Here is a 13,432-nt window from a genome sequence, read left to right on the forward strand (position 1 = left end):
GAATGCAGCCATGCCTTAGCAGTACTTTATTGTGCACATTTACATCTTCTCTGAATTAGTGTATCATAGGCTCTTGAAATCATCACATTCATGTAGCAAATTCTTCAACAATAATACCCTTTCACTTTTCACCACAATATATACAGTTAATGCTAACCTGTGGTAAAAGCAAGTTACAGCACTGCAGAAATGGATATATAAATTATACACAGAACTTGAAGAATTAATCAAATTGCATACTGTTAAATGGGAGAAAATTACAAGAAACATGGCTAAAACTTATAATGGGAAATTCAAAATATACTTTTGGTATATAAAATCATGTACAATTAAAATTCCAGTGAAGTGCCTTTTTTTTTCCCTTGAAACTACAATGTAGTGGAATAGGTTATTGCATAACTTGCCTTGGCAACAGATGTAGGTTGCCAAGAACCACAGAAACTGTCCTCAAATAAGCTATTGCCTTTCTTAAATCCTTCACTAAACCTCATTTCTTTCTTCTCCTCAACTTAGCATCTACCCAGCCCTCTCTCTACATCTATCCCCTCCTTCATATTTTCTTCTAGACTGACTCTGGCAGACTTCAAATTACACAGTTTAACCCTTACCCCAACTCTTACCCTTTTCAACTATTGCACTTTCATCCACGCAGACGTACAAAATCCCTTAAGCTGCTGCAAGTTCGGTACTAACTGTTCTGTCCAGAATGGACGAGCTCAGGCGGTTAGTAGGGGAACCTTTACATTAGTAGAGGTAACACTGGTGCTGTCGGCTGCATAATAAGAAAATAAAACACCAAGTGAAACACTGCGTAGGGGGTGTGAGAAGTGTACAAATGCTGTTGTTTTGTTAGTTCTCTAGCTTGATTCTAAATGCAAATAATACTAGATGCTAGACTATGTAAAGCTTTTGTTGGGGTTGTCGAGACTAGGATTTAAGTGTATAACACGTTACCCCTTAAAATCCTAGCCTTCATAAAGCTTTGGTGACTAATTATGCAGGTAATAGGTGAAGACCTCGTGTCCTAGAACCCAAAGAGTTGATCAGTAATGAGAACTCAACGTTCACTGGTATCGAACAAAATATCTGAAATCCTGATGTGGGACAGTTACTGTGGGGGTTGGAGCAAACTGGACAGCGTATCTGCACTCCGCAAGTGACACCTCAGAACATTTAACACAAGAAAGCTCCTACCACGGAACTTTAACTTAAAACACTGCTTTAGACGATAGTTGGTGCAACACTGTAGGTACTGGAGGCATCGCTCTCCTCATCAGTGGTGGGTCACATAAAAACGATCCTCATTTACAAACTGCAGATCTTGAAAATCTTGGATGCTGTCCATTTAGCAAGAGAAAGCACCATTAAAACTAAATATCATAGTTTTATGTCTCTGTGTGAAATGATCAAAAATGATGGCTCCAGTGTATGTTTTAAGTTTCCAGTTACCAGCACGGTATTGCACTGTTGTACAACTGAATTCAAGCAAGGGTTCGCTGTCTAGGTTTTATTCGTGGATACAACTGTAAAAACAGAATAAAAATATTAGGCTTTGTGTGGTTAATACCAAGTTAAATGTAAATCAATTCAATTATAACCAAGGCTACTTACTAACAGGAACTGGGTAATGAAGTGGTTTTGGGGGGGGTGAGGTTTTTGTAAGCTACAGCATGTTTTTAGGTAACCTCTGAACTTCTCAAAAATTAAGACAGAAGTAGTGGGAGGCCAAGGGCTGACTTATTCCTGTCCCCAGCTGCTGCTTTGAACATGATGTGGTTCATTTAGCTCAAGATCCCAGACCAGACCAAAGGATTCCCTGTCAAGTGTTAGAGAGCGCTCATGTCCTGCTCTCTAAGGTTTTCTTATGCATTTTGTCCTCTGTCTCTCTCTACTTAACAGCCTTACATTCCTGGGCACTCATGACAGCAGCGTTCCCTTGGACTGGGAGCAGCATAAACGACTTGCCTAAACAACTCGCCTAAAGTTGTCATCTTCAAGGCTCTTTCCTGTTTTAAATTTGTATGTTATCTTGTGCCAGGTGTTAAAAACCTTCCCAAAGAACTTCTTGGGCAAAGCTTCGTGCTGCCTAACAGAGCCAACACACTTTATAGGGGCCCTGTGTTTTAGCCAAAGCAAAAAAGTCTCAAAGATTAAAGCATAAAAGACACTAAATATACTAACTCATCAAATAAAAAAAACAGCCCTAATGTTCCAACCACAGCCTCTCCTTTTTTGGTTACAATGACAGAAAGGTCAGAGAGACTAAGGATAATCTGCTTTGCAGCATTTCATGGCAGTGTATCCAGATGATGCACAGAGGGATTCTGACCAAAAATCCATTTTGTGTTCCTACCTCACAAGACGTAAAAAATAGGTAACTTAAGAAGACCTTACCCCAAGAAGATTTTTAGGCACATAGCCTTCTTTATCGTTGAGGCGGGCCCACCACCACTCGGTTTCATTGTCATCCTTGCGTCTTAGAACAGTAATGGCATCGCCCTCGTGGAATGACAACTCGTCATTATTCTGGGCTTCATAATCCCACAGAGCGTACACCACTCCTTTATTCATCACGCCCAACTTCTCTTGCACTCCTGTTAACCACAAATTAGAGAACACACTAGGATGGTAAAATATCCTGTTTTTCCCCTCTGAGATTTTAGTATGGACACCGCGGCCCAAATATTACTCTCTTATTAATAAAACTTCATGAACAGTTTTCAGCATTTTCATGATGAAATGCTCTCAGAAGTTTAACTGCATGATAAAACCAAATTTTACAAAATATTTTAAACCCATTTAGAGCATGAGGGTTTTCTCATTTATTATACACGTAATAGAAGCTTTACAATCTTTTATTCAAATGAGGATAAAAATAGTTTTACAAAAGTTTGAGCAAAGCAGCTTTATAGAACTGCCGTATGCTTCTCACAGGTCTGCTTTCTCCAGCAGGCCTTCTCCAGCAACACTTGAAGCTTTTGAAAATCTGCACAATGTCAGCTATCTGCTATCTAGAGCCTTAATGACATTTATGTTCTCCGATGTAGATTATGAATTATTAACTTGCAGAATGTATTTAGTTACTAAGACAAATTTTTAAAGTATATGTGTTTCTTCATGTGAGCTGCTAGAAATTTGTCCATCTGGAAGTTGGAGTATCTCTGTCAAGATGCTTGACAACTCACTGCTACTGTCAAAACCTCCCCATGGAAGCATTTCCTCGAAATTAAGCCAAATTAAACTTGAAAAATCTGTAACATTAGGAGGAGCCTGTGAAATAAATGAAAGAACTTAAGGACTACAAGCAATATAATAATGAAAAGACTATCCTGTTTTTAGCATTTTGAAAGAAGAGGCAGGTGATGGGCAGTGTTGTCAAGTCTGAGGCCTAAGCAGATGTTTCGTACAGATCAGAGAGACAGAAAGGGATGAATTTTAGAAAAGCTAAAAAAAGTTTGTAAAGTAGTGTCACAGCTTACCGTACAAGAACTGGGAACACTGAATATAACCTTCTTCCATCTCTTCACACTTGTCTGCAGCAGTTTCTATATCACTTATAGTTGAAGCAAAAATGGCTGCCCCAGATTCAACCAGCAGTTTACAGAGATGAACACTATTGCAAGAAGCAGCACAATGCAAAGGTGTCCTGAAATAAAGCAAAAATGTACACATGAAAAAATAAACTTCCATGCATCCGAACTATTTTGTCTTGCGATAGCCATCTTGTCTGGTTTAGCCTATCTGTTTTTAAAGGAAATTGTTCTTTATGATTATAGTATATGTATGCTTTGTCCAAAACCTGTCATGCAACTGGAATGGCTTCCAGAATTTACCTGACTCCAGTAAAGCCAAACATCATAAAATAGATGTTAGCAAAAATGTCGATTTTTACAGCTTACAAAGCTGCTGGGTATAAAAGAGTATTTTTTCCAATATGAGGAAATTTGAAAGGTAACACGAAGGTAGGGCTAAACAGGTCAGCACAGCAAGATTTCACATCCCCTCCAAACGCTTCACAAGTGCTACATCGACCTGTAAGTCTAAATTCTTCAAGAACACCAAAATTCATAGTGGGTTATATGAAGATGAGACTAAAGCAAATTAACTGTTGTAACTTGTTATTTACAGTTTAATTATTTCAACACGTGAATCAGAAACGCAACTGTACCACTAAGTAAAACCAAAATGTAGCATACTTTATGATGTAAGTGTGCTTGCACGACTTGAACACAGTGTGACCTTGCATTTGAGTTTGCCACCACCTAGAGATTAGAAAATGCTCATCTTTAGGAAGAAAATTGTTCCCAAAACAGGTTTCAACTGAATCTCAAGAATGCATCAAAATGGTGCTTCTCCCAGATGCCGAATTAAAAATCTTGACACTTACCACCCATCACTATCTGCTGCATTTACGTTTACACCAAAATCAAGCAGGAACTTCACAATGTGGTGATGACCAGCACACACTGCATTATGCAGCGGTGTAATTCCTTCATCGTTTGGTTTACTGGGATCATCAACCTATTGAAAACAAAGTAGTTCAGTGCTTTTTTTTCCCCCCCTTTTCTAAATATTTAAAGAGGTTGCCATTGTTTAGAAGCTCACCTCATATATGATTCGTTGTACGAGATCAAATTCTCCCTCCAAAGAAGCATCTAGGAGGAGGGCCAACGGATTGAACTTCACTCTCAAACCGTGGCCTGTTCTTTCCGAGTTTGGCTTCTTCAAATTGGTACGTTTTGTCTGAGTAGAGAAGAAGGTTGGAAGCCATCATTTCAGGTTACCGTATACGTATTACAAATGATTCAGTTAGTTGCTTTTTAACTAGATTAAGAATCCCATCCTCCTTAAATGGTAATTAGAACTATACGAACATTTATTATAAAATCTCTAAATAAAAGGCTTGATATCTTACTACATCTTATTCAGTTAAAAAAAAAATGAAAAAGCCTGCCAATATAATCCAGAGGTATCTATTCAAAGGCAGCGCGTCCAAAGAACAAAGTGCTTAAGTCCATGGGTTTTGAGCACCACAATATTAATTGTGTCTAATGTGAGCTGAATGTGTTTCTGGTGGATTGTCTGAGACACTGTCAGAACTTTAGCTTCGACTAGAAAGTGTGACACAACTAAGCCCGAGTATCAGTCTCTGCTCAGAGGAATCTTTGCCCTGAATTCGCAAAAGTATCTGCTGCAGGTCAGTACTGACAAGTGACGAGTTTTGCTGTGGGAAAGAAAAGTACAGGACACGAAGCTATTTTATGTGACAGTCTAGCTGGTGCTATCAGAAGCCACATTCTCAAGATCTGAAACACATTTAAATATGTTTTGAGAATATACTGAATCATTCACATGTGTCCTTGTCACTTTGCAGAAAAAAAAAAAAATCTATTATTAATTACAGCTTGTATAGAGTGCTTTCAGTCTCTAGCACTGTAAGATCCGTTTTCATTTATGCTCCTATTTAGTATGGCTATTTCAGTTTGGAAAATAAACCTCTCACAGTATGAGTAATATCTGTTTGCCAGCATATTCCAGTCTCCCAGAAGTATCCTGGCCCACTTTTGCTCACGGAAAATGCATATAAGGCCCTGTGCACACTGCAGTCAAATTGCCAGAGGAACGCAAGGTCCCTACGTGAATCAAAAGTGGACATAGTCTTTGAAACCAAGGTTAAAGTGAATCATATCAATAGCTAAGAATAAAATTCAGTTTTCTCCTTATTTTCAATTCTCCATATGCTGTAGGTAGTGACCAGTATTTAAAAGATGGTGCAGCTGGAGGAGGGACTTCGAAAGCAATTCAAATTATGTGACAAGCCCATTAGAAAAACATTTCTGCTAAACCAAGCCAGCTGTGTTGGTGTTTGTGTTGTCAGCCCTGGCCTCGCACCTCTCTGCTGAGTGGGAAAAAGGAGCACACTTCTCCCAGAAGAGTTATTTCAGCTTGTCTGCCAATTAAAAGGCTTCCCGCTGACACAGCTTGCCCTTAGTTTCATCCAAATAGTTATCTTTGTAGGCCCGGGAAGTAAAAAAAATATTTTTTATGGAATCTCAGATTCTAGAATTAGTTCTACAGCAAGAGTATATCCCCCCAAAAGTTCTACAACCTAAAGTACATACACAACCTCCTGCTGCCTGTATGCATACTTTCCTTATTAAACAGCTACAGTAGTAAGGAAACTAATCCATCAGAATTCTCCTGGGAGCCCTCCGGTTTACTTTTCTTTTAGTATCATGAAACTTGAAGTGCAAACATACCATTTAGCATAAGTTTACCATCTTCCAGTTATGCTTAAGCAAACAGCTAATTCTATAGTTCACAAAATCGCCTTTTTTTTGTTTTGTTGTGTTACTTACTGGAGGAGGTGGAGGAGGAAGAGCAGGAGGCAAAGGAGCTTCATCTTCTACTGGAGAACTGACCTCAGGCGTGGGACTGGGTGACTGTTCAGTAGAAGGAACTATCGCAGGATTGTTGTTGTTATCTTCAGTTGTCTCAGACGTTTGATTTGTGGTTTCAGTGCTTATCAGTTCCTCAGTAGCAGGAGAAGGTAATTCGTTATCATTGGCATCTGACGAAGGGGGGGGCTCATCAGGAAGAGGAACTGTAGGTTGCACGGAAATAGGTTCTTCAATATTGCCGTTGGTACTAGCGTTACCATTATCAACATCAGCTAAGATGCCTATGAAGTCCTGTGGATTGCTTGGCTGATAAAAAGGAGCACTTTCTATTCCTCCAGCAAGAGTATTAAAGCGCTGATACAATAATTTTTGTATATTTGGTCCACTTGGGCCTTCTGGTTCAGTGATAGAACTACGCTTCTTTAACGGCCTAGGAGCATTGGCCAATTTTCTTCTCAGAGCTTCAAGGTCAGCGTCACTTTGATATCGTAGGGGTGAATGCACAATAGGTGTGAGCTTAGTAGGACTGAGAGGACGAGGAATGTTTTCCACATTGCTGTTTTCACTGGATGGTGGAGCGTTTTCCAGCTCTTGATCTTTTTCAGAGACCTCAGTCTGAGGCTGAGACTGTGGCTGTGAGGAAGTCTGGGCAGGCAAAGAACCATGAAGGAAGGGCAAGGGTGAGGGAGAAGTCGAACCAGATTGTAATACAGGTTTTCCATAAACTGAAGAAAAGAAAGATGGAAAACAGTGAAGAACTGTTCTCAGTTACACAATAAAATATTTGCAAATAAACTGTGTGTGTATCTCTGTTGCTACTTGTTTGGCACTAATACAGAAAGAAAAAAATCAATTACATTGAAACCTATCAAAACAGAAATAAATACTCACATGATGGTGAACCTACAAGTAACACTTGGAATGTTTTTCCTCTTTCATGAGGAAACAGTAAGAGGAGAAAACCTCTCCTCCCTAGACACTGTTTTTTCAACTTGTTTCTGAAATTATGGTAGAGTACCTGGACTGTTCTAACTGCACCTTCTTTTAAATACAAGGTAGTCAAATGTACACTTATTTATCGCCCCGAAAATATATGGGATCATTTTTCCTGCCATGCTGCAGACATAAAAATATCTTTCCTCTTCTCACAGATTTAGACAAGTTTTTCAAACTGACACAGAAAGTAAACTAAACCCAATTAAGTAGATTTTAACAGTCTATTTCAAATGAAAAAAAAATAAAGCAAAATATATTCTACCTGCTTTTACTGACTTATTTAACGTATTGTATACAGCTTGTTGATAATTCTTTGGCGGTGTTGCTTGCTGAAGATACATTGAGTAGATGGAACTGGAGTTCACTGTCTGTGGCCCTTTTCTGGGAGACTGAGGTCTTGATCCTTTATCAGCTAGAAAAGGTCTGATTGCCACAGTTAAAGGGAGCTCTGGCCTGCCATCCCCTCCTGGGAACAAGGGGGGACCGGAAGGTTGATACGTAGGGCTGGGAGGTACAGAAATTCTCTGCTGGATCTGTTGTGAAGAACTGGGCTGATGTACGTTGCTTGGCGGCGGAAGCGGAACAGGTCTTTGCCGATTTGTTATACTGGTGCCAGGTCTGGGCAGGCTGCCATCCTTCCTCCTTTCTAGAGAATTTGTAGAACCTGTTCCTAAGGGAACTGGACTTGGATAGGTCCCATAGTTTTGAGGCAACTGCTTGCTTACACCAGGAACTGTTGGTGGCACCTTTCCCAGGTCTAGACCCTATGTAAGAACAATAAATATTTATCGCAAGACCTCATCATACATCAGGCAGAGGCTACTGTTTAAAGGCATCTTCAGCCATAATACATTAATATGAATCCAAAACTATTTGCATACTTTCAAAGCCTGAATAACTTGTTCTGGATCTCGGTATCTTGTTGATAATGTATTTGATAATAGATAGTGTGATAACAGAGTTTACCAAAACTATTTAAAGACAAGGTCCTTATTCTTTAAAGATTACAGTCTTAAAGAATTCATAAAGTACTAGAACAACAGTGCAGACAGACAACACCAGTGGACTCACTCAAGGATGGATTTAATGACTTATTCTGTGAGATTTTTGTGAGAAAAGAATGCATTGAAAAAGTGATAATCTACACCAAGGAAAAAGAGTTACAAAGATCTGAATTAGAAAAATAGGAAGGTGGGGAAGACGATTAGGAGAAGCAAAGGGAGAGAAAAGGGGAAACGGGATACGTAAAAGAACATAAAGTAAAACAAACTACTGAAGTTGAAATAAAATAATTGTAATGTGATGAGAACAGGAAGGAACAGGAGGAATACAAAGGTAATTTTCTTTATGACTTTTTATATAATTATCAACAGGGAAACCAAATGTATATGTGACCAAAGTGAGTTCAGCTATGGAAGCCAAAGGTTCATAATTTCATCAAGAGAGATCTATAAACATATCGCAGATGAAACGCACCAGCTTGTCGGTACTTCCTAAAACTGAAGTTGGCAAAGGCTGGCTGGATATAGTTCCTTGTTTTAAAGCAGTATCCATGCTTGATTCTTTCCAGTCTGTGTTGGAGATCTGAGGGGGTTTCACCACAGGGGTTGAACTCTGTTTAAGTATTGGCCAATTTCCATCATTAGCTTTAAAACAGACAAAAAATACTATATTTAAGATAATCCACACCACCATTGCAAACAAGTAAAACAACATGTGAAAGGGAATAGCTTAGATTACAACAGGATTAATTCGATTCCATAAATGAGAGAAATCACTATTAATGTTTGATTCAGAAATCAATAATGAAAGCCCAATCACTGCATATAGTATGCTGTTCATAACCCTTTGACATTCAGATTGTATCGAAAATTTCTATAGAAAAAAAGATGGTTAAAATTTTGGTTTGAGCGTTGCATAGTCTACTGTTAGTAGGCAAACAAGTTCAGAACAAAAATCCTTCCAGAAACACTTCATCAACATAGTTCTTTTGGTATTATGCAGAGACACTGTCAAATTATGCTACATGTTAAGTCTACGTAAGCTCTGAGTGGACTGACTCCAAATTTAAACTGTGGTTACTAGATTCATTCACTCACAACAGGATGTAAAAAATCGTTTCAACAATGGGGTGGAACAAAAGCATACATTCCTTTGCTGGAAGTGGCCATTTAACTTACCTTTTGTTTTTCCTCAGCGTACTCACATGATTAGAATTGCCCCAGAGATTTAGTTTTAAAGAAATTTATAAAGTCAGCTGACAACTTCAATTCATAGTGTCAAGATACAAGTCATGGGCTTTTATCTTCTTCATACGCAAAAAATCATGCACAGCTGCACATAAACTGAGGCAATAAATCCTTAATGAAATTCTAGATTAATTGATATCTTACTTTATTAAATGCGTGAAACTATTTAGTTTCTGTTCTCTAGGTAAGCAAGAGTTTAAATAGCCTGATAATGAGGTCTGGTTTATAGTAACTGGTTAGATCCTAAGGCTTTGATTTGCCTTTAAAAGATTAATCTTCAGGTTTCTCTTACTCTAAGGAGACCAGAGAGCATTTCTCCTTCCCTATTGCCTGTAATTATCTTGGTGGAGCCCTTAGGATCAGCAAAGATGACATGCAATGCGTAGCTAACTTTACTAGAAGATAACAACTAAAATGGCGGGAGGGGTGGGTGTGTGTTTGTAGATCTACTGAGATTTCCAGACCCCATAATAAGGCAACATCAGATGAAAATCAGGTATTTCATGGCAAAGTTTCCCATTTCATGTAAATTTTAAGCCCCTAGAAAACAGAATCAGCAAGGCTATTTCTAGAATTTTTTGCCATCCTCTGTCTAGTACAGCAAATAGGAACATTCTCATTACAGTGAATTTAACATCAAGGCTCTACTTTCTATCCATAAGCCTTATCCCTCTTTACTGAGTGTCCCTTTTCTCTCCCCCACTGGGGGGAGAGGTTATCAGAAATGACAACCTGAAGATTTCTTGACAATTACAACCCAGTGTTTTCACTATACAAGTAGAAATTCACTCTATTGGCTCATAAACCTATTTACAGGCTTGTGAAAGTTATATCACTTTTAAGTGAGAGGCAAAAAAAGTTATACCTCCACATTTAAGCTACCATACTAATTATTTTTTAATTATCTGTGCAGACCATTCCTTAATATTCCTTAATATTACACATAATATATTAATAATACATATATTGTATTAACCTTTCAAATTCAGATCAACTGTGTTTGAATTCTGAGAGATAATTACTTCGGAGCAAGAGTATTTTTGTGGTTGGTCATTTAAATAGGGTTAACACTCCCATACTTTTACACTGAGAATATAGTGCATTGTCCAGAAATCACTTTTCACACTTGCAAACTGCCAGGAAATAAAATAATGAGGCTCAGCTCTAGTATTGGCAACATCCAAGAACCAGACATGTTGGGGTTTTCGTTTGTTTTTGGTTTTAATCATCTGGTTATCGAGAGCAGGACCAAAAAAGCTGACTGTCTAAATACTGTGACCCTAAATAATGGCAAAATTTCCAAGTATGCACTGAATTAATGTTTACCTTACAAAATTCACAGGATGTTCCATAACTCACAGTAAGGTTACGGTTCAATAAAACTTTTGTTCTGAAGAGCAGTAAAAGGTGTTATAACTGATTCACACTAAACATGAAAGCATCTTTACCATAAAGTTTAGCTATTATGAAAGCATTTAGAGAGAGCAGCAAAAATCACAAAGAATTTAATTATCTTACCTGCAAATACAAGCCCACACTCTTCTATTAGAAAGATAATTATACAAAAACTTTTTGTGATCCTTTGAATTCCAAATATTAGCAGGTTCATCCCCAGATTCTGAGATAACAGACTGGAAGTAATTTCAAACTCCCCTCTCTAACTTCTCTGTTTCATTCTACTTACATAAACATCAGAATGTAACTGTTCCCACCTTCATGCCCTTCACGTTACAATCTGGCAGACTCGCCAGCTGCCGTGCATGTTTTATGAGCACACCTCTCACGTACTCCCACAACCCAAGCCAAATCTCATGCACTTAACTAAGCTGCTGTTGCAACGTGTAAATGCAGCGTATGGTGCCAGGGCCTGTGCGACAGGAGCTAAGAGGAGGCAGCCAAACAGCATCTGCCTTCCGCTGTCTTTGATTAGACTGAACAGGTCCCGGATACTCTTGCCCATCTGATGGCAACGCCATTCTCACAAGCCCTCACTAGCTCCTGCTCCCAGCAGCCCCGCTGCCATTTCAGCCAACTGGCTTCCTTTTCTTCTCCAAAGGTACCTTCTGGTCTGCCGCTTGTAAGACTACCTAACACCTGGTGTATTTCAACTCCCACCAGCCCATTTTGTATTTACATAAAGACGACAGTAACATGCAGACACAAAAGGCTTTGCGCATTTTCTCTGATTTTACCTAAAAATGTTTGTAGGTCTGGATCCAGGATATTTACTAAAGCACTGAAGCGTAAACCAAGTGTAACGTTTTTGTCCAATGGAAGTCAGCAAGATTCTTGCTATTGACTTGGACAGAGTGAGGTTTTTATCCCAACTCTGACACCAGTGCAATGTGGAAACTCAAAGTTTCTCACAAAGTAACTCAAGCTAAACCTGTATGTAATACAGCTATCTAATCTGAGATATACTGAAACATGCTTTGGTGATTACGATGAATTTTCTAATAACAATTAGAGAATGTGAAGGTTTTTCAATGAAGAAAACTCATCCCTAGGTATTCTACCCCAGTACTCCAGGGATGAATTTGCTGCAAATCTGTTTCCTTCAAAGATGAAAAGCAACTTCTCAAGAATTTTACATTTCAACAGCATCTTCTGCATGCCAGACCACAAAGCAAGTTCTAAAGATGCTGTTTAATATGCATCTGTATGCAAGAGCTCAGATGACCATATTAAAAACTGAGTTCTTAGCTAGCCAGAGATCTTCTATGGACTCACAGTGCTGGGTGTCAAAGAGAGTAGGTGCCAGGCGGATGACATTGTGAACAGCGGACTGAAGAGAAGTGGGAGGTGACAGAATAGGATCCACTATTATGTCTAAATCAGAAACCTTCCAGGTGTCTGGAGATTTTTTCACACACCCACAGTCTGTCTCTACCGGACACACCAAGGCAGATCCAGTTACACAGAAAAAGAAAGAAAAAAAAGTGGTGGAAAAATTATAACAATGACAATGGAGAAATTAGAACAGGAACACTCAGATAATGAGAAATAAAAGCATGACAGTTGAAAAAAAATTATTTCTTTTCTTCCTGGGAGCATATAAGCTTCTCCTTACATAAATCTATCTTATAGGACTTTACTCAAGTACACTTAGAGTAATAAATACAAAGTCAGTCCTAAGGTTCAATAATTATTTTTATAAAATCAAAAAGCTATCATTCAGAGATCTTTTAATGTCCTGAGGTAGGTCTAGAAGTGGGTGTGTATATATCTTTTCAGGTTCATATTAACAAAACTGTTGCAAATCTGTCACTTTACCCTGCAATTAAGTAATTCTATATTCTTCAGACTTTTCCATAAAACCAGAGGGATAGGGTTTGTACAACCTTGGAATTAAACTAAAGGTATTGTTAAATCACTATTATCAATGGAAAAAACTGCGGTTTTTTTAAGTTCTGTTTAGATAGTTTCACTTCCTGATCTTGGGTTTTTTTGGGGAGCATTTCTGTCATTCCTTCCTTCAGAGAGGTTCAGGCTGTCTTCCTTCCACCTCTTCCTCCCTATTTGGAGGCAAGCTGCAAGCTTTGCTGGAGTATTCGCTTTTAAGTATTGGAACATATGTGAATACTGCAGAAGCTCTGCTCTAGTGGTCATTGCTTATCTCATTTTTTAGATCTCGCATAGGAGAGTAAACCAAGTCCTGTGGTTCAACCCATTGTATTATGCGCGTTTTCCTAGCTAACCATTTCTTAAGAATTCTGCTTTTGCTAAGATGTGAGCAGAGGGGTGAGCTTTGCCAGAATGAAAACTTAAGGCCCAAATGCCATGACC

At 38.6% G+C, this 13,432-nt stretch overlaps 1 protein-coding gene across 7 annotated transcripts in view; it reads right to left on the reverse strand.

The window, feature by feature from the left end:
- Positions 1 to 9: 9 nt before the first annotated feature.
- The window catches only part of PPP1R13B (protein phosphatase 1 regulatory subunit 13B), an 84,092-nt gene continuing 70,669 nt past the window's right edge, over positions 10 to 13,432 (reverse strand). For 5 of the 7 annotated variants that reach the window (XM_063333274.1, XM_063333273.1, XM_063333272.1 and 2 more), the window contains 9 exons: positions 12,377 to 12,532; positions 8,874 to 9,043; positions 7,660 to 8,161; positions 6,360 to 7,126; positions 4,606 to 4,743; positions 4,388 to 4,521; positions 3,480 to 3,646; positions 2,395 to 2,594; positions 10 to 1,523 (listed from right to left, as the gene is read on the reverse strand). In XM_063333274.1, the coding sequence (XP_063189344.1) occupies positions 1,482 to 1,523; positions 2,395 to 2,594; positions 3,480 to 3,646; positions 4,388 to 4,521; positions 4,606 to 4,743; positions 6,360 to 7,126; positions 7,660 to 8,161; positions 8,874 to 9,043; positions 12,377 to 12,532 (2,276 nt within the window). In that variant the 3' untranslated portion in view covers positions 10 to 1,481. The remainder of the gene's footprint in view (positions 1,524 to 2,394; positions 2,595 to 3,479; positions 3,647 to 4,387; positions 4,522 to 4,605; positions 4,744 to 6,359; positions 7,127 to 7,659; positions 8,162 to 8,873; positions 9,044 to 12,376; positions 12,533 to 13,432) is intronic. The other 2 variants (XM_063333276.1, XM_063333275.1) reach the window with 1 other exon arrangement.

Source organism: Chroicocephalus ridibundus, chromosome 4 (genome assembly GCF_963924245.1).
Source record: "Chroicocephalus ridibundus chromosome 4, bChrRid1.1, whole genome shotgun sequence".
NCBI classification, from domain to species: Eukaryota; Metazoa; Chordata; class Aves; order Charadriiformes; family Laridae; genus Chroicocephalus; species Chroicocephalus ridibundus.